General features: G+C 35.0%; 2 protein-coding genes across 5 annotated transcripts; one reads left to right on the top strand and one right to left on the bottom strand.

Annotated features, from left to right (window-relative positions):
- Nucleotides 1–117: 117 nt before the first annotated feature.
- polybromo (protein) lies at nt 118–27,639 on the bottom strand. Of its 4 annotated transcripts, none has more exons than XM_089709829.1 (33): nt 27,302–27,639; nt 26,644–26,793; nt 26,100–26,271; nt 25,685–25,815; nt 24,905–25,159; nt 24,437–24,613; nt 23,440–23,539; nt 22,623–22,854; nt 21,947–22,056; nt 20,938–21,182; nt 19,236–19,509; nt 18,197–18,461; nt 17,740–17,838; nt 17,056–17,217; nt 15,699–15,905; nt 15,193–15,372; nt 14,090–14,238; nt 13,376–13,494; nt 11,952–12,065; nt 11,346–11,512; nt 10,242–10,308; nt 10,054–10,159; nt 8,522–8,655; nt 7,794–7,907; nt 7,228–7,351; nt 6,480–6,671; nt 6,105–6,244; nt 4,376–4,478; nt 4,081–4,122; nt 2,608–2,803; nt 2,281–2,354; nt 1,517–1,694; nt 118–798 (listed from the first exon to the last, which is right to left on the bottom strand). In XM_089709829.1, the coding sequence occupies exons 1-33, from the start codon at nt 27,422–27,424 to the stop codon at nt 519–521; spliced, it is 5,181 nt and encodes a 1,726-aa protein (XP_089565955.1). In that variant the 5' UTR covers nt 27,425–27,639; the 3' UTR covers nt 118–518. The 4 variants fall into 4 exon arrangements, with proteins under 4 accessions (XP_089565955.1, XP_089565956.1, XP_089565957.1 ...); XM_089709830.1 differs by having other exon boundaries at nt 24,446–24,613; XM_089709831.1 differs by lacking the exon at nt 4,081–4,122 and having other exon boundaries at nt 2,608–2,815.
- Nucleotides 8,738–9,828, top strand: LOC149478024 (uncharacterized). The gene is made up of 2 exons (XM_089709638.1): nt 8,738–8,752; nt 8,836–9,828. Exons 1-2 carry the CDS (start codon nt 8,738–8,740, stop codon nt 9,706–9,708), a joined length of 888 nt encoding a protein of 295 aa, XP_089565764.1. The 3' UTR covers nt 9,709–9,828.
- Nucleotides 27,640–27,879: the final 240 nt, after the last annotated feature.

Here is a 27,879-nt window from a genome sequence, read left to right as displayed (position 1 = left end):
CCCGGGACCCAAACCCTAGTTGCAGACAAACAAATTGACACGTACTTTTTATATATAAAGATATTCTAGTGAATACGCTTAGATGTGAGGTGATATAGGAAATTAATAAAACAAACATTTATTTATCAATACATTTATTATTTAGTTAGGATTTAAACTTATGTATGTATACAAGATTCTTACTAAGAGAGTATAAAAATCATCTAAAACTAATGCTAATAGATAGCTCATTCGTAAGATTTTGAGTTCTCGCGTCCTAGAAAGTCATTTCTTGATTTCCACAAATCGTCGAACATCATTCTAAATGAATTGCCTTCATTCTTGTCATATAATATTAGAGAATTTGATAAAATTATTCAAAATTAGCAACTTTCCCCTGCGATAATACAATTAAATAACTAAAAGACATAATATAGTGCGTAAGTGTAACTGTCATACGTGAATGTAAAGACCGGTTGAGATTGAACGAACGAAACGAAAGAGATCCGAAACTTATCTTCTGTTTGATTATTCTGAAATTAAAACGACTTATAGATAGAATACGCGTCTTTCATCATGAAATCTCTGAGCGCACAGAGGCCTCTCAATATTTTCGTGTTCTGGTCCATTTTTTGTATGTCGCTTTCTGTTAGATTTTTGTCTTGAGCGAGATATCCGTTAATTGCTTCTTCAGTTATCCAATGTGCGGGTATTTTGTGCATATTGAAGTGTGCTGGGTCGGGATTTGCCGGCATCGGTGTTAGGGACTTTTCCCATGGTGTTATGTATTTCTGCTCAGAGTGCAGGCCCTCGATGTATCTGTAAATTGAAATGTTAATATTAGTATTATAGTGGTAGCGTTAAAAACATAAGGAACAACAAATTTCTTGTTAACCGAGAAATTTGTTGTTAACTGCAAATTTAGCTTAAAATACCTTCTGGAATGATATTCAAGGTTGATACATAAAGGTAATTCCTGCCAGTACCTTCCCAGCGACCGGGAGAGAGGGTCCTGCGGGCCATTGGTGACACTATGCACACTTTTACATGCCTGATAGTGATTCTGAATATTTTATCTTTACCTCACGCGCTAGAGCGCGAGCGAATGCTGCACCTGATATCCCTCTCACTATATACAGGGTGTCCTACTATTGGTATACTAAGTTCAAAGGAGGTTATAGTTTTGCATACGCTGAGTACGTAAAAAATACTTATAAAATTCCAGACGCAGTTTTTTTTCAAATAGATGAATTCTTAAAACTCTATGTGTACACCCATAACAAGCAACTCGCCCAACTTTGATATCAGCACGTGACCTATCGTTTAAGATTATGTTTTCATAGACAAAATGCTCACATTAGCGAAGCGGTATATGCCGGCTGCGAAGCTAGAGAAGAAAACATACCCTTGACAGCGACACTGTATAACAACGCTCCCAGAAGCAACGCGCTGCGCTCACAGCAGAGCGCGAGCCACTGCCTCCCACCCACTATCCCTCCCACTATATTATATACCCTACACACACACACACACTCACCGTATATACGCATCCGAGTGTGTCACCCTCTGCACACGTGGCGGTGCGCTAACAAACAACGGCTCCAAGGGCGGCCTGCCCCCCGCGCCCCCCACAGCGCCCCCCACCCCGCCGGCGCCCTCCCCGCACCCGGGGGAGGGGGTGCTGCGGGCCATTGGAGACATGCCTGATAGAGATGCTGTAAAGGAAACGTATACGAATTAAATAAATAAATAAATAAACGTATATTGTCAACATAACACAAATACACCAGAGCATGAGATTTTACACAATATAAACATTTAGCAACACACATATATACACATTAAATTATTTATCATGAATAAGTAATTATCATCAAAATATGTATTCATATAATGTGGGAAGGTACGTGCATTTTCACGTTGACAAAAGGGACCAACTCAGTATTCGGCACGAATGATAATAAAACCATTCGTGCCACTGATTTTCAGTGGCCCCTAATGATAATTAATGGTCATTTCAGGATTTTTTTCCATGTTCACCGTCTTTTATATCGGTTACAACTATACGTTAAACATAAAACTATTCATTATTTGATTTAAATTTATTGATTTTAAAAGTCACTTCATTCTGAGCGCTGATAAGAATTATGGCTTCCTTCTCAAACCAAAACAGTTTTCGAGGACTTTTTTTAAGTTAAGTTATCGTAAGCAATTATATAAAAGTACACTTTATATTTAGTATCACCACTATAATTTCGTTCCAACACTTAATAACTTTAAGAAACAAAAGAGTAATCTAACCTCCAGGCGACAACACCCCACCACGTAAGGTAGTCGTGTACGACTTCGGTTTCTTACTGGACGGCATAAAGTTCCTAGAAAATAAATTATAAAATAATAATTAATCCATACTTAATATTATAAATGCGAAAGTAACTCTGTCTGTCTGTCTGTCTGTTACTCAATCACGCCTAAACTACTGAACCAATTTGCATGAAATTTGGTATGGAGATATTTTGATACCCGAGAAAGGATATAGGCTAGCTTTTATTGCGAAATATGTACCACAAAGGGCAAAGCCGGGGCGGACCACTAGTATTCACTATATTTTGAAATCAATAACCTTACCTAGACCTCTCATGAACAGCAGTGAGCTTCCCATTTCCCTTATTAACATGTAAATCTCGTACATGTCGCAACAATCGTGGTAAGTTCGGGAACGGAGCCTGTCCCTTACGGACTCTAGTACAACTTCTCCATAGACACGGGTATTCGTTAGTGCTGGTCGACCCGCCGCCGCGGTAGTGCTGCTGCACGTGGCCCGCTGCCGATGCGCATGTAAACGGGAAGGGATTGTTTAAATTTAGCATTTAAAATGTTTAAAAAGCTAATAGATAGGCAATAGAATATAACCTTGTATAAATAGAGAGTAGAACATTAATCTACACTAATATTATAAAGAGGAAAACTTTGTTTGTTTGTTTAATTGTAATAAATAGGCTCATAAACTACTGGACCGATTTTAAAAATTATTTCACCATTCGAAAGCTACATTATCCACAAGTAATATAGGCTATATATTATCACACTAAGACCAACAGGAGCGGAGCCACGCGGGTGAAACCACGCGGCACAGCTAGTGTACTATAAACAACTACTCACAATTTGTCGTCAGAAAGTGCGGTATTAAATCATTCAAATTAGTGTCTTATTACGTGGCACTAAAGTTCATAATTTATTAATACATAAATTATAATACCGTTCATTAAAAAGCTAATAGATAAACTCAAACTCAAACATTCATTTATTCAATTAGACTACTATTTAGTAACACTTTCGAATCGTCATTACATAAGTATTTTTAACATTTACCACCGATTCGGAAAGCAGTATCTATGGAGAAGAATCGGCAAGAAACTCCATAGTTGCTCTTTTAAAATCATGTCAATATTACATAATATGTAACTTATATCTAACTACATTATATATCAATAGAACATAACCTTCTATAAATAGATAAATAGGCAATAGAACTATAAATAGAGAGTAGAACATTAATGTACTATAAACAACTACTCACAATTTGTCGTCAGAAAAAGTGCGGTTTTAAAACATTCAAATTGGTGTCTTATTTCGTGGCACTAAAGTTCAAAATTTATTAATACATAAATTATAATAAATAAATAAAATAAATAAAAAAACTTACAAATACCTCATACTATTTAAAAAAAAAAAGAAGACTACCCAATCGAAATTTTTTTAAATAAACGTAAAGAACTACAAGCTCAAGTACAGAAAGAAAAGATGCAGGCAAAATCGCTTTATAAAAAAAAATACGATAAAATTATTATATTAAATTATAATACCGTTCATTAAAAAACTCTGCCTATGATACACGTAGGCAGAGTTTTGCTTCAGACAATTTTTGAGCGTGATTGTGAGTTTATCGTAGCAATGTTAACAAATATTTTTTTTTGGACAATGAAAAGGGATATATTAGATTAGCTAACTAAAATGTTTTGATAATAGTATTTACACACTACGATCGAAGGTAAGTACATTAAGTAAACTTTAAATTTGAAACAGTAGAAACATACTCACGTTCCAGTTTACTTTTCTTGGTTTCGATATAAGTTCCAATCACTAGCAGCATTAACAAATTATTAGTATTAGATATTGAAATACTATATAATTATTACATTTATATTAAAAATTAGAGACACAATAACATCAATCAATAAACAGGATTAAAATATGAGTTATTGTAATGAGAAAAAAAACTGGAAAACATATCCTGTTAATGGATGACTTCAATTTCATTTCAATATTTTTATCGTCCAATATTAAAAATTGAGGGTAGTTACACAAAATGTGCTAAATTAGTATAAACACTTACTATTGCCACCTTCGCCGATACAATGCTCCATACAGTCGTTGATATCTTCGAACTGATAGTCGCACGTGTCCCACGCGCACTCGTACGTCATTTCCATTGTTGTCTGTAAGTGGAAAAGTTTTAATGTAAAAAAAGACCGTGGGTGCCGAGCACACGTGTCAGAAGTGAAACTTCTTTGGCAATATTCAAAATTGTCGCTTAACGTCATGCAGGTTTTGCCATGACGCGACCTTGAAATTTTGCTCTCAACGCGCCTAAAGAAGTTTCACTTCAAAACAAAAATAAAAATATAATATGTAGTTTCAATAGAGCGATTTCAAATACGTATACAAATTAACTATGTATGTGAATTGTGAAGCTTATATTTTGAACTAAAGACAAATTCTATCTTTCTCATCGTTTTGTGCAAAATTTTCCCACAATATAGGACACATACATCGTTAACACATCCATCCATCCATCAAAACCCTTACAGCTCACTAACACTTCGCAAACCTCCGTCATACACAACAGATATGTACCCATCCATACAACCATCCACCATCCGTGCATCCACTCATACATCCACACAAAACTCACGTCACAGAATACATAATAGTAGCTAAACGCTACAGAACACTCTCCGCCTCCTGCCAAAATTAAACACTTACCTCACCCCGCACGATCATGCTATAAATGGGCCGCATTTTTCTACAAGGATTTTTCTATCAAATTGACAGTAATTTTATTATTTTGGATTATCGTTTTTCGTAGAAAATGGTTAGATATTGTGCTGTTTACGGAAGTATTTCATCAGAAAAACGCGATTTTTTTTTACGCTAGTCACAAATGTGCCAACCATAAAGCGTTATGGAAGCGTTTAATGTAACATTTTTGGATATTTCTCGTTTTATTGTTAAAAAATTATTATGGCCATTTTACTCATTAGGTTAAGTACTTTTGATATCAGTTTTTTGATATCTGTAATAAATACGGAATAATCGCCTGTGCACACTTAACGATTACACCCTGTATAATAACATTTATTTTTCATAACAAGAAACCTCTAACTGATGATTAACGACCCACATAGATACAGATCAGAGCCACCGCCATTTGCAAAAGTATAATCAAATGCTGAAGAGTTTGTTTGTTTCTTTGTTTGAACGCGCTAATCTCAGGAACTACTGGTCCGATTTGCAAATTTCTTTCGGTGTTAGATAGCCCATTTGTCGAGGAAGGCTACAGGCTATTTAACATTACGCTAAGACCAACAGGAGCTGAGCCATGCCGGAGAAACCGCGAAACACAGCTAGTAAAAAATTATCGCCGATCTTGTACGGGGGTGTTCTTCTGATCGAATTCGTGGCCATTTTTGAAGTGAAAACTTCTTTAGCGGCGTTGGGTATAAAATCTTAAACTCGCGTCAGGACACGTGACCTGATCGAAAAAGCGTAAGACGGATGGATATCAAACATGCTCAACGTTAATAATCAAGTTTTCACTTCTGCCGGCACTCCCCCAGTGCAACCCGTCTTTTTTTTTTTTGCTAATACCAAGAGGCTTATATCTAATACACTGGATATTTCAGTAGGAACATTAACTTGTAACAAGAAAATATGACATGGAATGACGCCTGTATGTTTTTTTATCCCTTTCACACCAACTTGGCAAGTTAGGTGTTGTTACAAGTTAATGTTCATACCGAAATCTCCAGTGTATTAGATAAAGCTTCTTGGCTAATACTAACATGTTGCGCAATTTCCTTCATCTCCTCAGCGAGTCTGGCGGCGGTCTCCTCGTTGCACTTGGCGGCTCGCTCCTCCCAGCACTGCTTCGTTGATGCTGGTAAAGAGCGCCATTCGTTGCCCACAATACGGGATATTTCACCTGCAATTATAAAATATCTATATATTATATAAAACTCAAAGGTGACTGATATAGTGATCTATCAACGCACAGCCCAAACCACTGGACGTATCGGGCTGAAATTTGGCATGCAGGTAGATGTTAGGACGTAGGCATCCGCTAAGAAAGGATTTCCCGAAATTCTTGCGGGAACGGGGAAAAACGGGGATGCACGTATAAAGTCGTGGGCATAAGCTAGTATATAATATAATCTCACCAAAAGTGCACTCCGGGTTATTGGCCACTATCGCCTTGCGCACTTCGCTCGAGTATAATATGTAGCCGGTGACGATCTTCTGTTTCTGTTCTTTCTTCTTCTTGCCCGTAGCGGGCGCGGCCGATTGGTTCGTGTTCTTCTCTTGGCTTGGCGTTTGTATGAGCGACGGGTTGTATGGGTTGCTGTTGCCACCTGGGGAAAATTAATAATTTTAAAAAATATATTAAATGGACATACTGATGACAAAAGAAGCTTCTCCTTTTTAGTAAACGGTTGAAGAGATTTTAAGTCGCGATTTATTTGTCATATAGTTTAACATAGTTTTAAGAAAACATGCATGTCCTTGTAATTACCTATTAATTATGCATGTAGCAAGCATGAGTGTGTTACAATTATTGTTTTAAGTGATTAATACATTAATTTTTTAAGTGAAAACTTCTTTAGCGGCGTTGAGCACTTTTTCTGTAATTGGTATAAAATCTTAAACTAGCGTCAGGACACGTGACCTGATCGAAAAAGCGTAAGACGTATACCATTCCAAAATATCAAACATGCTCAACGTCATGCATCAACCCGTCTTTTTTTTTACACAATTCGATAAGATGTGAAATAAAAAAATAATGTATTTTCAATTTTGATTCAAGTAAGCTAACCATTTTATAAGATTTTCTATTTCCCTAACAACCATAATAAGTTAAATAATTATTTACCAAACGATATAGTATTTATTTATATTGTGATTATTTACCTATAGACAGCGGTGTAGCCGGCGAAGCTAATGAAGAATCGTCCAAGGAATTCTCTAATATCATTTCCACATCTTGACTTCCGATTGTTGTGTTAATGAGATTCGTGAATTGTGGCTTCACATCCTGCAATATTTATTATTTTGTAGATACGTAAGATAAATAAATAAAGTATTTTTTTTTTCAATCTTACATTTGATATTGGATTATACTTAGATCTTTAAAAGTATGAGAGTAAATGAAAATAAAAACTCTTGTTTGCAGTTAAAAAATATGATAATTTTATAAATGCCATACTGTAATTACTTTACGCATTAGAAAATAACATTCACATTTTTTTTCAAATTACTATGAGTTTTTATTCTTATTGTCGATAACAAATGCATGTATGTAACTAATGCAAAATTTTCAGTATTTTATTGATGCTATCCTATAAATAAGGTAAATATGTATCAAGAAAAATAAAACTAGTCTATGTATAAACAATTTGACTCAAATTGAAAAAAAAAAATTAAATGAAACACAAAATTTCATGACACTACTACTTTATGAACGTATTAAATCTTACCATACAATCCGAGTTCATATTATGTGTAAACGCCTTATGCGTGAACGCAGCGCTGCCAACCTCTTGAGCGCTTGCTAAAAGAGGCGGACCCAGAGGTTTTGGGAAGTAATATACCTGTAAAAATAACAAATTAAATAAATTTTTTTTTTTTAAATAATAATAAATAAATATTATAGGACATTATTACACAAATCGACCTAGTCCCACAGTAAGCTCAATTAAGGCTTGTGTTGTGGGTACTAGGCGACGATAAATATAATATTTAATAAATACATATATAGATAATAACACCCAGACCCAAGAACAAATAATTGAGTTCATCACACAAATATTTGCCCTGACCGGGGATCGAAAATTAATGAACATACACATTACTTTAATTTAACCTCCTTTCTTATGTTTTAATATCGCTCTCTCTCTGCCCAATAGGGATAAAGATAACTTTCAGGAAAACTTGTAAATAAACTCTACTAAAAACCAACCATCAAACCATCTACTTAAAATTTGGGTCATAATTAATTATTTCAAACACTGTTTACACTAGTTGAAATTCATATAAATCTGGACATAAAGTAAAGTTGTAAGGAATTAGCATTTGGAAGCGGCACATCATATAATTCATGATTTTCAAATAGCCTATATCTTCCTAAGCCCATATACAACACAAAAAACTACTTTTCTGAACTCGATAACTCTAAACATTACAAATAACCCATATTATGTCGTACCTCATCAACAGTGACATCTTTGGTGTGCTCAAACTTCCTCAAACCAGACTTTAGTTTTCTCGCCACGCGGTTAGATTCATCATATAACGACTCGCATACAAACACGTCGTTTTCTGATATTTCTGTTGGCCGGCCTGAAAACATTTATTACGAATAACTATAAAGAAAGAGACACAATTAAATAATAATTAAATAAATATAAAAATAAAGCAGGGAATGACATGTTCTTATGTAAATCTGAAGAGTTTGTTTGTTTGTCTGTTTGAACGCGCTAATCTCAGGAATTCCGATCTGAAAAATTATTTCGGTGTTAGATAGCCCATTTATCGAGAAAGGCTATAGGCTATATTAATTCGGTGAGGTGGAATAATGTGTTCTCTGAACCGTACGGGTTGGAGTGCGGAGTGAGACAGGGGGGGTTGACGTCTCCTCGGCTCTTTAACTTTTATGTGGATGAGCTGATTGTCGGGCTCAATAGAACTGGTGTCGGCTGCTCGATTAACGGTAAATTTGTCAACAACTTAAGTTACGCAGACGACATGGTTTTGTTGGCTCCATCAATCAGTGCGTTACGAAAGCTTTTAGAAAAGTGTGAAGATTTTGCCGTGGCCCACGGGCTCAGATATAATGTAAAGAAGAGTAACCTTTTAGTGTTTCAATCGCGTGGTTTTAGAGTTGACTCAGTCCCGCCGGTGTTTCTCGACAATACACCATTACAGAGGGTCTCTCAATACAAGTATCTGGGCCACTGGGTCACGGATGAACTCGTGGATGATGCCGACATTGAGAGGGAGAGGAGGGCGTTGGCCGTCAGGGGTAACATGCTGGCCCGTAGGTTTGCACGCTGCTCTCGAGAAGTAAAGGTGAGTCTGTTTAAAGCGTTTTGCCAATCGTTTTACACGTGTAGCCTATGGGTTAGCTACACCCAGAGAGCGATCAATACCCTCCGGGTTCAATATAATAATATGTTTAGGATGTTGCTGGGGTTGCCGAGATACTGCAGTGCGTCAGGAATGTTTGCGGAGGCGCGCACTGACGGGTTCCACGCAATCATGCGGAAAAGAGCAGCATCCATGTTGCGCCGTGTCCGGCAATCGTCCAGCAGCATCCTATCTCTCTTCGTGGATAGATGGGAAAGCAATGTCTTGAGACATTGGAATAAAATCCATGTCTCAAGCACATTATGATTTAAAATAGTATTGTTGATAATGAATTGTGTAATTTTAATACTAACATAGTTTTTTAAGGTAACATGATACTAACAATTATATGGATATTGCAAGTATCTGAATTAAATTAAATAAATAAATAAATAAAATAAATAAATATATATCATTACGCTAAGACCAACAGGAGCGGAGCAATGCGCGTAAAACCGCAGGGCACGGCTATTGTTCTTGTATTAAGCCGCTTTTATAAAATAATAATAAAAAGCTTTTAATTCAGATCGAAATATTGAATTATTGGTATTTGCTTGTCAAAAACACAGCTTTAATACACAACATATTGAATTTACGAGATATTTTACTCACATTTAAGATAGTCATCATAGTCGAGTACAGCACATTTTCCGACAATGCCTACTAGTGGACTTGTATCGTGCATTGTAGTTAGAAGCACTTCTTGTTTGTAGAATGGCTGAAAAAAAATATTCATATAGTTATTATGAGAGGTCTTTATAAAATGAATTCTAAAGATTCTGAGGAATAACTAAATATACCTTGTTTATAATGTTCACCACTTCTGAAGGGAAAATGAGGAATGGACCGCGGAAGTAGCATTTGTTGCTGAAAAGTAAATTATTTAAATTAAATATTTTTTTGCTTCAAATCCAATAATTCGCAATTTAAATAACATTATAAATACTAGCATTTAATGAATCTCGTTTAAATTCAATCAGAATATAGTTCAAATATTCTGGTTGTTGACATTTTTGAGTGTCTGTGTGATTAATTGCATGTGCATTGCAGTGTGCATGCGCGTGTGTTTTTGGTATACGAGAGCACGTGCGTGAGCGTGGGTTTATGTTATACAAAGCACTGCGTGAGCGTGGGTTTATGTTATACGAGAGCACGTGCGTGAGCGTGGGTTTTTGGTATACGAGAGCACGTGCGTGAGCGTGGGTTTATGTTATACAAAGCACTGCGTGAGCGTGGGTTTATGTTATACAAAGCACTGCGTGAGCGTGGGTTTATGTTATACGAGAGCACGTGCGTGAGCGTGGGTTTTTGGTATACGAGAGCACGTGCGTGAGCGTGGGTTTTTGGTATACGAGAGCACGTGCGTGAGCGTGGGTTTATGTTATAAGCCCGGTTACGCTGTAAATGTGTGTGTTTATTATTGTAGTGTGTAATGTATCATGTATGCTTTGTACGTGTGCATCATACTATATAGTCCTGTGGTTCTTCAGTTTAAGTGCACTTGTAATAGCAGTTCAATACATTATTATACACTACAGTCGAGTCAAGTGTTTCATTACCACCAACCATTGCATTATAGTGATTATTTTTCCGACCCAAATATCGACCAATAGAATTGCACCATTCGACGTCACGTGGTACAACCTACATGGTATTATACTGATAATTTTTTGAAAATTTTCTCTGGTAGTTGACGTCAAACTGACAGGTTGAATTCAATTGTGAAATTATTGGCCGACATTTGGGACGGAAAAATAATCCCCCGAATACCACACGAGCTTCAAAATTATCTGGCATTTCCCTAAAGGTTCCCTGCGAGCGAACCTATCGGAAAATACCCGATAATTTTGAAGCTCTTGTGGTATTATAAGTGAATATTTGCATGTGTGTCTGTGTGTACTCACTCGCCGGTCTCCCAGATGGTGTCGACCTGCGCTATGAGCTGTTTGCCGCCGTCTGTGACCACATACACATAGTCACCGGTCTTTATAACGCCGGAGCAGACAGTGTTGTACTGCTCGTAGTACGTGTTCTCGTCGTCCGTGCCCAAAGGGTTGTACATCACCACGTCCTGTTTGTATACAAAGAATACAATTTACAGTCATACTGAACCGGTACCTACTAGGGAAGCGCGTACCATCTTAGACCACATCTCAGCTTTCCATCAGGCGAGATTGTGGTCAAGCGCTTCCCCATCTTAAGTAAAAAAAAAAACTATTACTACTCACTATTTTATTTATTATATAGATTAACAGTAGAACAAGCACTCTCACCCATTACAATTAATGTAATACAAAAAACACTTTTTATAGAATACTGGTCATCGCCCCGGCTTGATCCGGAATTAAAACTATAGCAAAACATACCATATCCATATATTTCTTCAAGAAATGAACCTTTCGCAAAATTCATTATCTTCACACCTTATTTCATCATCATCGAAAGTTTCATCAAAAGTTCGAAATAGTTAAATTTAAAAATAATTGTCTATGTACATGAACAAATCTTACCGGCCGTTCCTTTTCCTGAACATTTTCCAAAACTTCGAGCTCAGCCAATTCGTCTTTATGCTTTTCAACTCTTTCACGGAATACTGATACGGTCCTATTTGGTTCCAATGGTACCTGAATATGACAAAATATTAACATATTTATTAGTAATTTAAATAAATTATAATAAAAATATTAATGGACAAATTTTGTTTTCCAGATTATTGATAGTCCAGTCACTTGATCAGTGTAAAAAGTACCTTTGAAATAATAAATTGAATTAATTTTCATATATTTATTTTGGTATTCTAAAAGTGGTCTCAAAGACCTCATATAATATAATCTCAAAGTTTTATCGCTCTAGTAATAATGATAGACAAAAGAAAAGCTTTCATATCAAGTAACAGTCCGAACTTGATAAACTGACTTTAGGTGACGAATTATAGGTGTATGGTTAACTGAACTATCAAGAAATATTTAAGTATTTTGACAAGATTGTAAGCAATTTACAACATTTATTATCACAACATCCAGTATCATTACAGATTGTCCTAACATATTATTAAGTCTTAGTCAACTACTATTTTTATTTTATAACATGCTATATGAACACTTCGCTTAGAGCCAAACAAAATTAATTAAACAAATAAATGACAAACAAATGTAATGCCTATATCGATCAGGTATATGAAGTAGTTCTCAACTTGTGAAAGAATTTTCGATGCAATTTCAGTAGTTACAGAGATACATTTTTACAAAGAAACTTGCAAACTTTACCTTCTTTGTAATTTTAGTCTTGTGAACCTTGCAAGCATGTGGCAAAACATTAAAGCTATCAATTTAATTGATTTATTAGATTAACAATTAAAAGCATGCGAAGGGTGCAAAATTGTTAATCATTTCAAACCAAAAGCTATGTAATTTCATTTATCACTCAGGGTTGGTCTTTTTAAACCAAAAGCTTGGTCTTTTTAACCAAAACCCAGGGTATAGGTTGTTAACTTTACTGCATTTAAATCCATTCAGTAGTTTCGGCGTGATACACCGCCAAGATACAGACAGATAAACAAAATGTTTATAAATGGTGATTTTAGTTTTTATGAATGAAATAAAAAAACTCGATGAAGATGTCAGCATTCTTCTCAGCTTCACTAGCAAATCCCAAGATTTAACGTATACATTTGTCACTGTGAAAAATATTTATTTTATGGCCAGTTCCCAGCCAAATAAATATTTTCCCATAGATTTTTTGATGGTAAAAATAATAAAATTTCGGCTATAACATAAGAACATCCCAGACTATTGTTGAAAAACACTATATTATCACATATGTATGCCTCCTTAAATTATGTACGATGAAATGTTGAACTAAAAAATAAAACACAACACAGTTTTTTTTATAAATTCACATACAATAATACCTTTAATATACACATTAATATTACCTCTCTAGGCACAAGTGTGACCTCCTTTTCAGCCCCCTCCCAAACCTTGATTTTCTTGAACCAACGATTTTTCGAATTGTATCGACTCTCGCACACATAGACATCTTTGTCTGCGTAACCTGGTTTGAAAATATATAAGGGAAAATCATGTACAAGAAAACAATAATTATGTTTAAGAAGAATTGTTATTTAAAATAACTTAACTGTGAAAATTATGAATAGACATTGTTTTAGCTAGTTTTAAATCTATTTTAATTGAGACATAATATTTGCATAAAAATATTAGAGAAAAATCTAATATAAGTGAATAGATGTTCTAAAATATATAATCGTAGTATGTAATCATCGAAAAACAATTACATCATTAAATGGACCCCTGTGGGTAATCGGTAAGAGGGTAGATTTAGAATAATAACAGGAGTAATTTTTTGAGACAAAATAATTAAATTCGCAATGCAATTACACTAAAAATACACCAGACACTATAATTCAAAAACTCAAAACCCTTATGTTAAATACTAGCTGTTCCCCGCGGTTTCACCCGCATTTCTCCGCTCCTGTTGGTTTTAGCATGATGATAGCCTTCCTCGATAAATGGGCTATCAAACACCGAAAGAATTTTTCAAATCGGACCAGTAGTTCCCGAGATTAGCTCGTTCAAACAAACAAACAAACCCTTCAGCTTTATAATATTAGTATAGAAGTATAGATTACCTTCAGGTCTAAACTTGAAGTACTCCTTGACATTCATAACATAGCAGCGTCCGATCACTTGATCCAAGGGAATACTACGATGTGCTTCCGTTTTGAACACCTCTTGGTGTAGGAACTTGCGTGTGCGCACGTGGAATGTTTCGTGGGGGCTGCGATCAAATATATTTATTTATTTATTATTTAAAACACACTAACATTACAGTTTCCCAATACGATAGTGGTTTTACATTTAATTGGTTACATCGAAATTAGAAATATTTAACATACAAACTAAATACATAATTTTTTATAGCATATTACAAATAAAGCTACTCGCGTGAATTCATCCCAAGTGCAACGAAATATATCCGTTTTGATTGCTATTTCATATTATATCAAAAAAAATTTTTTAAGGATTATGGAGATGTACAGAGTCTGTTTAAAAATCTAGTATGTACTATATACATATTTCAACTTTCTATTTACTATCATTAGTACATAAAGTGGCAACAATTATACTATTATTTCTCTCGCAGCTATTCACTATCACACATTATTTATATTATATTCAAACACATCTCCTTCCCCAGAGGTTGTTTGTAAATTCATAACATTGAAATCAGCCTATAAACAATCATTTTATCTAATTAACAGATGAGGGTATATATTTCTAATCCCGATTCTCTCGAAAATTCGATTATTGAATGAATGATTTCAATGGTCCTTCGAACCGGATCTAATTTTTAGACATTGAGATATACGTATGGAGACGACACCGCCTACATCACTTATGTTCCGCTCAACATAAGCCATATTATGGCTTAACTGCACGCTCATTTTTTATTTGTTTTAAAGTGAAACGCATCAAATATGTCTTCGTGTGTGTTACGATATTGCACAAATAATACAAATAATACGGAAAAGTGACTAACATAACTTTTCATTGGTAAGTACCTAACTAGATAATAATTTTTAATACTTAGTTAGAGCAAAAAAATGGCGCACAGATTTTGTTCGTTCTCATCCATACGTAGTAATATTATCTCAATGCTTTTAGAATATATAATCTGTATTATTTAAAAAAAAATCAATAAAGATTTTCTATTTTTAGTCACTCAACTCACCGATAGTACACATTCACATAGGCCATGGGCACGTGGTCCGCGTTTGTAAAGAGTCTTGCTATTTGCACTATGGCGGGCTCTCGGGCTCCTCTATCCGCTTGTACATACACGAACTCGCCCTTGCAGTACTGAGTTTGGGGCGGAGCCCCACCAGCGGGTAATGATTCATCTGTACTTGACCTGGTGTGAATTATTGTTATATTAATATAAAATAGGCAAATTGGTTATATTTCATCAGTTGATGAAGAAAGAATAAAAATATAGTATGTATAAATAATATAAATTATTTTTTATTGCTATAGCACTTTTTTTGGGAAATTATTATTAGAATTTGTGAAGTTTTTTATAGTTTGAAAATTTTGGAACGACTTTAAACTATTCATTCAAATGAGAATTTTTTAAAGAATAAAAAAATAACTATCACGAGGCTGGATTCAAACCCCCGTATTTCACCTTACCAGAGCGGGTTTAAATTCCTTAAACATTTTTCATTAAATAACACTTACCTAGTTTCATCATCATCATCGTTCTCTTGCAACAATTTGCACTGTTTGACCAATTCCACGGACGTCGTCATTGTATCGCGCGTGAAGTTAAGCGCGGGTGAAACTAATGTGTTCCTACAGAGTATATCGCGCTGTTCTATGTAATATGCTTGTAGTTCTACTGCGTCTTCGAATATTTGACTGTCCGTGCGGGAGAGACGACGGGCTCTGGAATAGAGAGTTTATTTAAAATGGTGTATGTAATACATTTATCCACAAATATACTGGCCCGGCGGAAGTTGGCATGAGCAGTAATCATTTGGGTAGTTCCTGCTATCTTCTTAATATATATAAATCTCGTGTCACAATGTTTATCCTCAATGGACTCCTAAACCACTTAACCGATTATAATAAAATTCGCGCACCATGTGCAGTTCGATCCAACTTGAGAGATAGGATAGTTTAAACATACGTACCACGGGCGAAGCCGGGGCGGACCACTAGTTGTAGTATAGTTATACATTTTATGCGATAGTTTACGTTTACGTAGCGACTCGCGCCTAACTTCAGCCCGACCAAAAATAATGACGAGTATTGTCTACACAAAATTTCTAATTCAGCTATGGCGAATTATTTTCTGAGTTTTATTAATAGCAAATGCAATAATGATAAAGATAATACAATAAAAAAAATGTACCATTAACACAGTGTACCATAAACAATAAGGTACGCAATACGCATTGATTAAACTCAGAAATAAAACTAAACTATAGTAGAGCCATTTTAATAGGCAACATTTGACAGTTCAGCAAAATTTAACAACGTAACCTAGTAACGACGACATAGAATAACATAATATTTCGTTTTTTTAGAACTGCACATTTGCTTAACTTTTTTCAATTAAGATTACATATTTATAATAATAATGACCGATACAAGTAATTTTAAGATTTGTTTTTACTGATAAACCATTCTAAACATAATAAACAATTTCTGATTTAAAGAACTGACGTCGCTACAATTTTGTGTCAATAAACCTTTTTTCTTTTTAAATACCAGAGACGTTACTCTAAAAATCGAAATCTGACATCTAGAATCGAATGCATTGATTACTTGGGAATAAAAATTATCATAAATTATTGACATGTGTTACAAGTTCGATTGACAAATGTTTCAAGTCCCTATCGATTTTTTTCGATGTTTTTATGCAGGTTACCACCCTATGAAGATAAAATTGATAGACATCAAATGTTGCCTATTAAATTGGCTCGACAATAAACATCAATGAAACAAAAATGTTACTTTTTTAAACATTCAAATTTTACTTCACAACTTAATAGCCCAATAAAACATTTATAACGATAAATTTACCACAAACCTTTCAAAAACAGCGAACATATCCTGCTGAAAGTGATCAAGCCGCTTGTACAGACCTTTGTCAAGTCTGCGCTTAACAAGGTCAAGGGAAATAGCTCGAACTTTCTCACCGTTCGACGATTCGTCGTGTTCCGGCAATTCTGCCATGCTGTCTGAATAGCATCTGGAATATTTAAATTATTATTGAGTAAAAAATTATTGACGTGACAACGTCTTATAATTCGATAGAGCCGGCTGCACGCACGAAAAAACATGACTCATGCGGCGTTACCTCGCTCTGAGGCGTTCCATGTAAGGCTTGAAGTGCAAGCGAGAGCGCGGAACGAGCGACAAAGAAGCACAATCGGACGTTGTCACGTTCAACTATCGTCAGTAAACCGACTTTACAGACAACCAATTTTTTAATAGCAATCTGGATTCATTGATTTATTAGGTTTATATATTGTTTCTTTTAAACAATTGCATAGTTAAGAAAAAAAAATTACAACGGTTTTTAAATCGTATCAAAAAGTTTTGTGTAGGTATAATATTTTTTTCTCAATATGCTTGAAAAATGTTTGCTTCGAAGCTAAACTATCCGTTTCGAATCAAAATTTTTGCGCTATGTGTAAAAAAATATAAGTATAAGAGATAATTAAAAAAAACAATTAAACCCTTTGAAAATGTTTAAAAATAAGCTATTTACCTGCCCTCTTCATCTTGATGATTATATACAGTAGTAAATAAGTTGAGAAGTAACTCTTGTACTGCAGCTGGCACATCTGGCACTGCATCATCATCCTCTCTGTAAATAATTCGGTAAAAATATTTACTTATAATAATTATGTCCTGTTTTTAATATTTTAAAAATAATTTTAACAAAAAAACTAAACGGAATTTAGGATGTCATCTTTGTTGATAATTAGAAACACTCAATTATGTTTAGTACATTTGAATTGAAAGCCGAAAAATCTGTGTTCATTTAATTCAATGACACTTATTCTCTCATGCATATAAATCACCAAAAAGCCCAAAACTAATGAGTCATTGACATTGCAAAACTATATTATATCCTCATACATATGTTTGGTGTATTTAAAATCATCAAAAAGAAAAAAAAATATCTATTCCCACTTATTATCAAACACCAAATAAAATCTCACCTCAACATTTGCTTAGTCTGTAAGCAGACGCGTTGCAAAATCAACGCGTCCTTATATATTTGCGAATCTGGCTCATTATATTTGCACGCATTATCGAACATTAATATGAAGTCTGAAGCTAATTCGTTCACAGAATTATAGACTCCGTTCTTTAGTTTGTGCGCAATACGCTCCATGTCTATGGGATTCTTTATTAGTTCGTAGTAATCCGGGTATTCTGTTTTGCTTGGCAGTTTCATGAATATGAGCGCTAGTTGGCGGTTTGCTGAAAAAAAAAAGACAGGTTGCACTCCGGGAGTGCCGGCAGAAGTGAAAACTTGATTATTAACGTTGAGCATGTTTGATATTTTGGAATGGTATCCGTCTTACGCTTTTTCGATCAGGTCACGTGTCCTGACGCGACTTTAAGATTTTATACCCATTACAGAAATAGTGCTCAACGCCGCTAAAGAAGTTTTCAGTTCAAAAAATTATTTATGTCGGGTCGCCTAACTTGAAAAAGGATAAAAACTGTCACACGAAAAGTACAAAAAATTATTTCATAAATAAATAGTAGTTGTTTTACAGTTTATCGACAACAAAAAAAATATGCAATCAAATTCTCCTCTTTGTTGTTACTTTATAAATGTAATTATATTTTACTAGCTGTGCCGCGCGGTTTCACCCGCATTGCTCCGCTTCTGTTGGTCTTACCATGATGAAATATAGCCTATAACCTTCCCCGATAAATGGGCTATCTATAACACCGAAAGAGTTTTACAAATCGGACCAGTAGTTCCTGCGCGTTCAAACAAACAAACTCTTCAGCTTTATAATATTAGTATAGATTATATGTCGCCCGTTTCAACACAATAGATAGATAGCTTTCTATTGTAAAAATATGTCTGCCCGCACGTGTATGTTGTGTTAGATAGCTTTCTATTGTAAAAATATGTTTTTAAATCAATCCAGTATTCAGTTAAACCTATTTAAATCTCAAAAAAAAGAATATTTCTTCTTTACAATATTAGGAATCATTAATAAAATGATTAAAACATACCCTTTTGATCTCGATAATCGCGTATAGCATCATACAAAGTCCTCAACTTTTGTTCGAACGGCGTCAGTTGCCTTGACTTCGCCGGTTTGAAAGTCTTTATGTTAGTTTTTCTCTCATAACTACTATGTAGTTCTTTTAGTTTCTCATTTAGAACACGTTCTAGAAGGTTCGCATCTTCATATATCATGGAACCTTCTTCGTTAAATTGGCGGCAATTCGAGAACATTAGGCGGAAATCGGATACCATTTCGTCTATGGATAAATAGCGATCGTTCTGGAATAAATATTCGAATTTGGAATAATTTTATTTTTGTTTTTTTCACAGATTATATTATGTAAAATAAATGTTATGATATTTTTAGGTTATATTCACACGTAGCGCGTTGATGCGACAGAATGCTGTATTTTTTCAATACCTTAATCTTAGATAGTTATTTATGTAATATTTCAAAAGTAAATGTATAATTATTTTTTGTACCCATATTGTATGCTATAAATATACAGGGTGTCCCACTATTGGTATACTAAGCGCGAAGGGACTTGTAGTTAAGCATACACTGATTACGTAAAAAATACTTAAACAACAAAATTACGCCAAAAATATTTTGCTAAATTTTTCCTGAAAATCCATGTTTTCTTCTCTAGCTTCGCGCAGCCGGCATATTCCGCTTCTCTAATATGAGCATTTTGTCTATGAACACATAATCTTAAACGATAGCACACCCCGGACACTCCATACAAAATGATCGTTTTGACAGTCACACTGTAGAGACTGCAAATGTGTGTGTTAACGCTTTATGGTTGGCACATTTGTGACTAGCGTAAAAAAAAATTCGCGTTTTTCTGATGAAATACATCCGTAAACAGCACAATATCTAACCATTTTCTACGAAAAACGATAATCACAAATCCAAAATAATAAAATTACTTTAAGTCAATTTGATTAATGTTGTCAATCTTCGTTGCGTATCGTCCTTGCAGAAAAATATGGCCCATTTTATGTCTGATCGCGCGGGGGTGAGGTAAGTTTAATTTTGGCGGGAGGCGGAGAGTGTCCGTTCTGTAGCGTTTAGCTACTATTATGTATTCTGTGACGATAGCTCACGTGTTGGTAGCAAAGCTGGGCGGGTTGCTTGTTGGGTGTACACATAGAGTTTTAAGAATTCATCTATTTGAAAAAAAAAAATGCGTCTGGAATTTTATAAGTATTTTTTACTTACTCAGCGTATGCAAAACTATAACCTCCTTTGAGCTTAGTATACCAACAGTGGGACACCCTGTATATTTAATTGTATAGTCAATTCGTATGTTTAATTATATAAATCTGTTTCACGAACAACCAAATATATCATACACTAGCTAGTAGCTGTGCTCCGCTCCTGTTCGTCTTAGCGTGATGATATATATGGCCTTCCACAATAAGTAGGCTATCTAACACCGAAAGAATTTTTCAAATCGGACCAGTAGTTCCCGAGATTAGCGAATTCAAACAAACAAACTCTTCAGCTTTATAATATTAGTATAGATTAAAATAATCATAGCAAAACTCACACATGCCATGACACTTTAGAGCATTTATTAACCCATTGAGCCCCGAACAGCCCGATCGGTCCAAGACACAATAGATTTTTTATTGCGTCTGTGATTCCGGGGCCTGAGTTATTTGACAATTTTAAAAACTGTAAATTTTCAATAGCATTACCTTAATATTAGCCTCAATCATCAACATATCAATTGGTCGATCGATCACATTATAATACTCCGGATATAATTTCTTGCTTGGCTTCTCCATAAATAACAACATAGGCTGTCTGCCATCAGAGCACGTGAATTCAACCAATTGCTTGGATATATAGTGCAATTTCTTCTTTAACGGCATGTTTGGTTTAAGGGCGGGGGACGGTGAGGGACTTGCTGATGGTAGTATAGGATTCACTCGTGGCCGGCCTTGAACAAATTTTTTATTATTTGAAAATATAAACAAATTGTATATTGGTCATCGATGTATAACAACTAGACTCAGAGTAAGGCCTCCCCCACATTGGGCGTACGCCGAGCGTACGCGTTTCCTGAGCGTGCTGCCGGCGTCGGCGCGGCGCGGACGTCGCGTCAGCGCGCCGTCTGTGGGGCGCGGGCGTCGCGCCATCGAACGCTATGCAAGCGCTGCGCAAGCGCCGCGCCGACGCGACGTCGCGTCTAAAGCACTCGGCCGCCCGCGCCGTGCCCCTCGCACTCATTGCCCTCGTCGTCGCCCGAACGCCCATGGAACGCGACGTAAGCGCGGCGTCTGCGCGGCGTTCACGCAGCGCCCGCGCGGCGCTGGACAACGCGTAGCCCGCGCCCCACAGACGGCGCGCTGACGCGACGTCCGCGCCGCGCCGACGCCGGCAGCACGCTCAGGAAACGCGTACGCTCGGCCTACGCCCAATGTGGGGGAGGCCTAATGCTCAAAAATAGTCCGAAGCAAAACTCTGCCTTCGCGTGTGGGCAGAGTTTTCTAATAAGCTATATCTAATATAATATAGAATACTTTATACATTACTGCCATAAAATAAGGTGTTAATTTCAATTAATATTTTACACCACGGGGCAACACCACTCAGTCATTTTTTGGCGATCTTTTATTTGGTGATTGTTAAGCCATATATTGAAAAAAGTATAAATTATTGCTTTTTTCCTACATTTTTTCCAATAAAATTATTAATAAATACCTCGTGGTCTTGGCGTGTTGACTTGGTTCTTAACGGACGATAGACTCTCGTCATCACTAGATGAGCTCTGTACTATATCCAAAAGCTCTTGCACACGTTGTTGCATTATCCTGAAATAAAATGCCTTTTAGAACAATTCCAGTAGGAATTATAGAAGAGAAAAAAATCTGACGTTTTGAATATCGTAAAATAATTAATGTGAAGGTATATTTGTATATGATTATTATGAAAACCAAGGACAGAACAGGTACACGAAATTCTTTGAACTATTGAGTTTGTTTTACAAACATTATAAGAATAGTATATTTATTATTATAATCATAAGGCTTCCATTCAAATTTAAAACAGATAAATTAGAAATTATGTCCTACTAATATTATAAATGCGAAAGTTTATGAGGCAGTGTATGTGTGTTTGTTACTCTTTAAGCACACATATAGAGGGCAACTTGGATTAACACATAGGATAGGTTTTATCCCGGAAATCCCACGGGAACGGGAACTATGCGGCTTTTCTTTGAAAACGCGGGCGAAGCCGCGGACGGAAAGCTCCTCATATTAAAATAAACACATACAGTCATTATATAATAAAGCATTAAAATCCATACATTTAAATTCTAAACATAAATTACACATTTATAAAAGTACCAGGGCACCATAACCAATGAACAACTTACCGTTGCAATTTAACAGCGTCCTTATACAATCTAGACGAAGGCACATTATACTGTTTAGCGTTCTCAAACATAATATTCATATCTCCCGCCACTTCGGATACCGTGCCGTAGTTTCCTCGTCGAATTTTGTTTTTAATCTGATTTAGAGAGACTGGGTTTTTGATTTCTTTGTAATAATCTGGATATTCCCGACGCGATGGAAGCTTCCAGAATGGATCGGCTAGTGGTGTACCTGAAATAGTGATTATTTTTCTATACTTCCCTGTAAACAACTAGACTTACAATTGCTTATTAAAAAGTTGGCAAAAAATGAATCTATTAATTTGCTCATTAAGAAACTGTGCCTCAGAGATGCATAGGCAGAGTTTCTTGCTTCGGACAATTTTTGAGATTCTAGTTGTTTATTGTACGCCTATAGTACACAATGAAAATGCGTACTTATTTATTGTTTTAAGCTATTGCATAGCTTCTATCGCGGGCCTTGAGCGCGGGGAACGAATCCAGAAATTGCGTAACGAAAAAACCTCACGCTCCCCACGGGGACGGGTGCGGAGGTGTGGCTTGAAGGCATAGCATGCAATAGCTTTACCGCGGCAGTCCCCGAGTGACACACGTCTTTTTTTATTACATTTTGTTTAGCTTGTTTAAAAGAAGCTTGGTAAATTTTAAACGCACGTGGGGGATGAAATGTCGTTTGCTAGATTTGTTTGAATTAGAAAATGGTTCTATATATTTAAAATATAACGATTTATAAAATTTAAAATTACAAACTTATTTAAAAAATCTGTGGTTAAATTTAAAAATAAAAATAACATACCATTTGGTCCTACATGATTCTTGACAGATTCCAGAAGTTTCCACTGCGGCGAATCTTCATTGTCATTCTTATCTTCGTCACTTTCGCTATCCTCTGAATGCTGTTTAAAAATAAAAAGTTTATTTTAGGAATTAGGGCTCATTTTTCAATCTTTGGTTAAAACGTATTCGTCGAATAACGTATTAAACTACCATTTCAAAATGTATACTAATTGCCCGTATTTGACTGTTTACAGGTGACATTTTAATATTATCGTGTAATACTTTATTGGACGGGTAAGTTTTAACTAGCGATTGAAAAATCGGCCCTTAAATATACAACTAACTTCTAATTAGGTGGTAGGTAGGTACGTGCATAATTTATTTTATATACTGGGTTAGAGGAAATTAATTACACATTTTTACCTTATAAACTACTAATTATTATTATTCTAAAACTACTTTATAAAAATATCCAATACAATTATCGAATTTTCAGAAAACAGTCCGACATTGAGTTCGAAATTAGTCTGACATTGATAAGAGATAATTTCAAAAGTATTAATTATTGAAAAATTAATTTAGGGCCATTAAAAAGCATACATATGGTATAGTCAGCTTGTAAAAACAAACAAATCAATCTAGTTTTCTTTCAATCACATATAGCACAGTTGCTAATTCATCAGCATGAACTCGCTAATAAATTTCACATAAAAACCAACATCCCGAAATTGGTGTGGGAGATCTCCCCACATCCATACTAATATTATAAATGCGAAAGTAACTGTCTGTCTGTCTGTTACTCAATCACGCCTTAACTACTGAACCAATTGTCATGAAATTTGGCATAGAGATACTTTGATACCCGAGAAAGGGCATAGGCTACTTTTTACCCCGGGAAATAGGATAGGTTTTATCCCGGAAATCCCACGGGAACGGGAACTATGCGGGTTTTTCTTTAACTGCGCGGCCGAAGCTGCGGGTGGAAAGCTATATAAGTATTAAAATTCAAAACTCACAAAAATTACCTTAACTTCGGGCTCCCCATCAGACTCCGGCGGTTCCAATATGGCCATAGTTCGACTGGACAATATCGGTACAACCCTCGACGAGCGCTTGCTTCTTATACGTTCTGAGGTCTTTGACGGCCCGCTGCGCCCGTGTTGATCTATTTCTTGTTTACGTAATTGAATTATCTGGAAAAGAAACATTGTTTAATTGAAATGGATAATAAACAATTAAAAATAAGTATCAAAAAACAAAACCCTCTTTTGTATATTATTATTTTTGTTCCTTCTTCTCTTTTTATATCTTTCTCTGTCTAAAGTGTTACTACAAGTATCCTAACATTAAAAACGAATCACTTTAAAAATTAATATTGATAACACAAACAACTTTTTGAAGTACATACATATTAAAAACAAGAAAACTGCCAAAACATCCAAAAAGAAAGCACATTACATATTGTATGTATTTTATTCACTTACCTTCTTCAACATTTTAGCGTCTTTATATATTTGACTGCCCGGCTCGTTGAAGTTGCACGCATTCCTGACCATAAGCAGTAGATCCTTTTCCAATTCAGTTAAATTGGAATACTCGCTCGCTTGTATCTTTTGAGCTATCGTTTTTAAATCAATCGGCGAGTCGATAACTTCATAATATTCCGGATAGCGCCGTTTCGATGGTAGAAATTGGAATGCTCCGTAGAGTGGTCGACCGTCTACATTTGCGGACACGAACTAGAAAAATATGAATATATCATTGAAGTGAAACTTCTTTAGACGCGTTGAGAATAAAATTTCAAGGTGGCGTCATGGTAATACTGTCACGACATGGAATAAGGCGATAGCACAGCACTGATAGCATTCATAATATTCTTATTTTTTTATTTATTAGAGACATTAAAATACTTTAAAAGGGAGATTTCACCCTGGGTATTGATTAAATAAAAGTACAGGTTGTAATTATTTTATAACAGTTATAGTCGGTTCTACTCTCGGGTGCGGCAAGCGAATTATCAGAAATCGAAAATTTATTATCAATTATAATTTTCTTTCTTTTCAAAAAATAGAATTTTTCATTCAAAAAAATTCTCATACTCAAAACTCAAACTCAAACATTTATTTTATATTTATTCAATTAGACTTCTTTTAGAAGCATTTTCGAATCGTCATTACATATTTTTAATATTTACACACTAGGAGTAGTTTCTCTTTAGATGTTATTACAAATTTCCAGCCTATATAAGAAAGACCAAAACTCACAGCATTAAAAAGCTCTTCAAACACATTGTCCTCGTCATTATTTGTCGATGTCTCGGAAATATCTTCAGCCACATCTGATCGTCTGCTTGACGAACCATTGCGTGATTGTTTTGGTGTTTTTATTTCATCGCCTACAAAAAGGAAATACTTGTAATATAGTAAGAACAAATCTTTGAAGAAATAAAAACATAAAAACAACTAAGTATATTTAAGTGTCTTAAAAACATTTATATCTGCTATATTTGTTATTTAATCAAAATATTTTTTCTTTCACACAATTTGTTTGAATTTTGTTTAACTTTTCCATGTGTTTGGTACACATATCTTTATTTTTTTAATGTGTTAATTCCAAAAAATCAATTCTATATTGAACATGGGAATGACTTGAAGTTAATTCTTTTAAATCAAAACATACCATTCTCAAGTGCTTGTCTATTCTTAGTATACAGTTTCCACAACTCTATGGCATCTTTATATTCTTCAGAATCAGGCTTATAGAATGCTTTAGCATTATTTACAAGCAACTCTATATCAGCGGATAATTCATCTATATCCTCATATGTGTCGGTTTTTAGTTTTTGTTGTACCTGATGAAAGAATAAAATATAAAATGTGAAATTAGTTTTACATTAGGTATGGTGAAATCAAATTCATTCATGATCAAGCTACATACTGTTGTAGATACACAAAATTCTATTTTCCAGTCTGACTTAGCCACCAAAAATTTATAATGATTATAGGGATAAAATTCTTTGTTTAAGAATCTAACAAATGATTACTTGATATTTCATTGTATTTCTGGCAGCCTGTTTAAACTGTTATATCTAAATTAAAATGATATTTAAACTTTTCTTTAAACTATTGTACTATACAATTTATTCTTCATATTATGTCTTTACTACTGTAGTAATAACAGCCAATTGATGTATAATTATATTAGCTAAAAGTAATTTACTAACTCTCAACAAATCAATGGGATGTGACACAACTTCATAATACTGCGGCTCCTGGCGTCTCTTGGGCGCTCTGATGAAAGAATCACACAATAGCGTTCCATCTTCTTTCTTGAATGATCTTATTGTGTCATACAACTGCTGGCATATTTCACTCTGGAATTAAAATAAATTGAATGATTATATTATGTTACAAACAAATTAGTGTTCAAAACTTGCTTTAGCATCTTTGTGCATAACATTGATTTATGTAATATCGAACTACACACTTAGGTATTGAAAAGAGGTCAATTTAATATTAATATTTCTCTACTGAATGGAGGTTCTATGTCTAGTAATAGCGCTTGTATAAGTCAAATAAAATTGGCAAGAAATGAAAAAAAAAATACTAGCACACATAAACACAAATTTTACAAAAACTTTTTTATACTATGAGTAAATCAATGAATGAGGTGTTTGAATTTTATTTGTGCTTGTACAGTAATGTAGGTACATGCATAATTTCGCGCAAAGCACATACCGCATGATAGTAATAGGTAATTATAAACAAATAAATAAAAAGTTCAAAGATATAAACAAACCGAATTACGTATCTTACACAGCACGACAGAACGAACAATAATTATTATTCCACGTAACAACGCGGCAACACATTAGCACTCACCGGTTCCAATTTCTTTTTCTTCCTCGATGGTGGTGGTCCAGGGTTACTCAGTTCTACATCATCGCTGTCGTCGCCATCAGCACCCCGGCTTGCGACGGAGGAAGCGCGACGGCGCTTGCTCATTTTGAGACTCCAAAACAAACTCGATATAGTACTAATTGCTGCGGTTTGTTACCTTACTCAGTGTAGAAAATAAAAAGGGTGTATTGATAAAGGTTATCTAGCTGGATACTGGGCCAACATTTAAACTAAATAATTACAATAAAGATTTCACTGTTCAACTTCAATAAAAAAATGCTTCGGCAATCGACATTCGACGCTTGTGGGGCATCGACACCGGACACGGTATTTGTGACAGATGTCGTTGTCAATTTACAGTTGACAACAGACACTTTATACATGACAACCCTGATATTTTTGTGCTGATTGCTTATTTTAAACAATATAATGGTTAAATATTTTAAACTATTTATATAACTGTTAAAATAAAATACCGTATATTATTACCAAAATTTTTTTTTATATACTTATATAACTAATATTTTATTTTGTATAATGGCAATAGTTCGTATTAGCGA

The sequence above is a fragment of the Colias philodice genome, chromosome 23 (assembly GCF_061535455.1).
Source record: "Colias philodice isolate Cphi_HAF_F1 chromosome 23, ilColPhil1 Martin Lab GWU primary, whole genome shotgun sequence".
NCBI lineage: Eukaryota > Metazoa > Arthropoda > Insecta > Lepidoptera > Pieridae > Colias > Colias philodice.
This window is presented reverse-complemented; position numbering and strand designations above follow the sequence as displayed.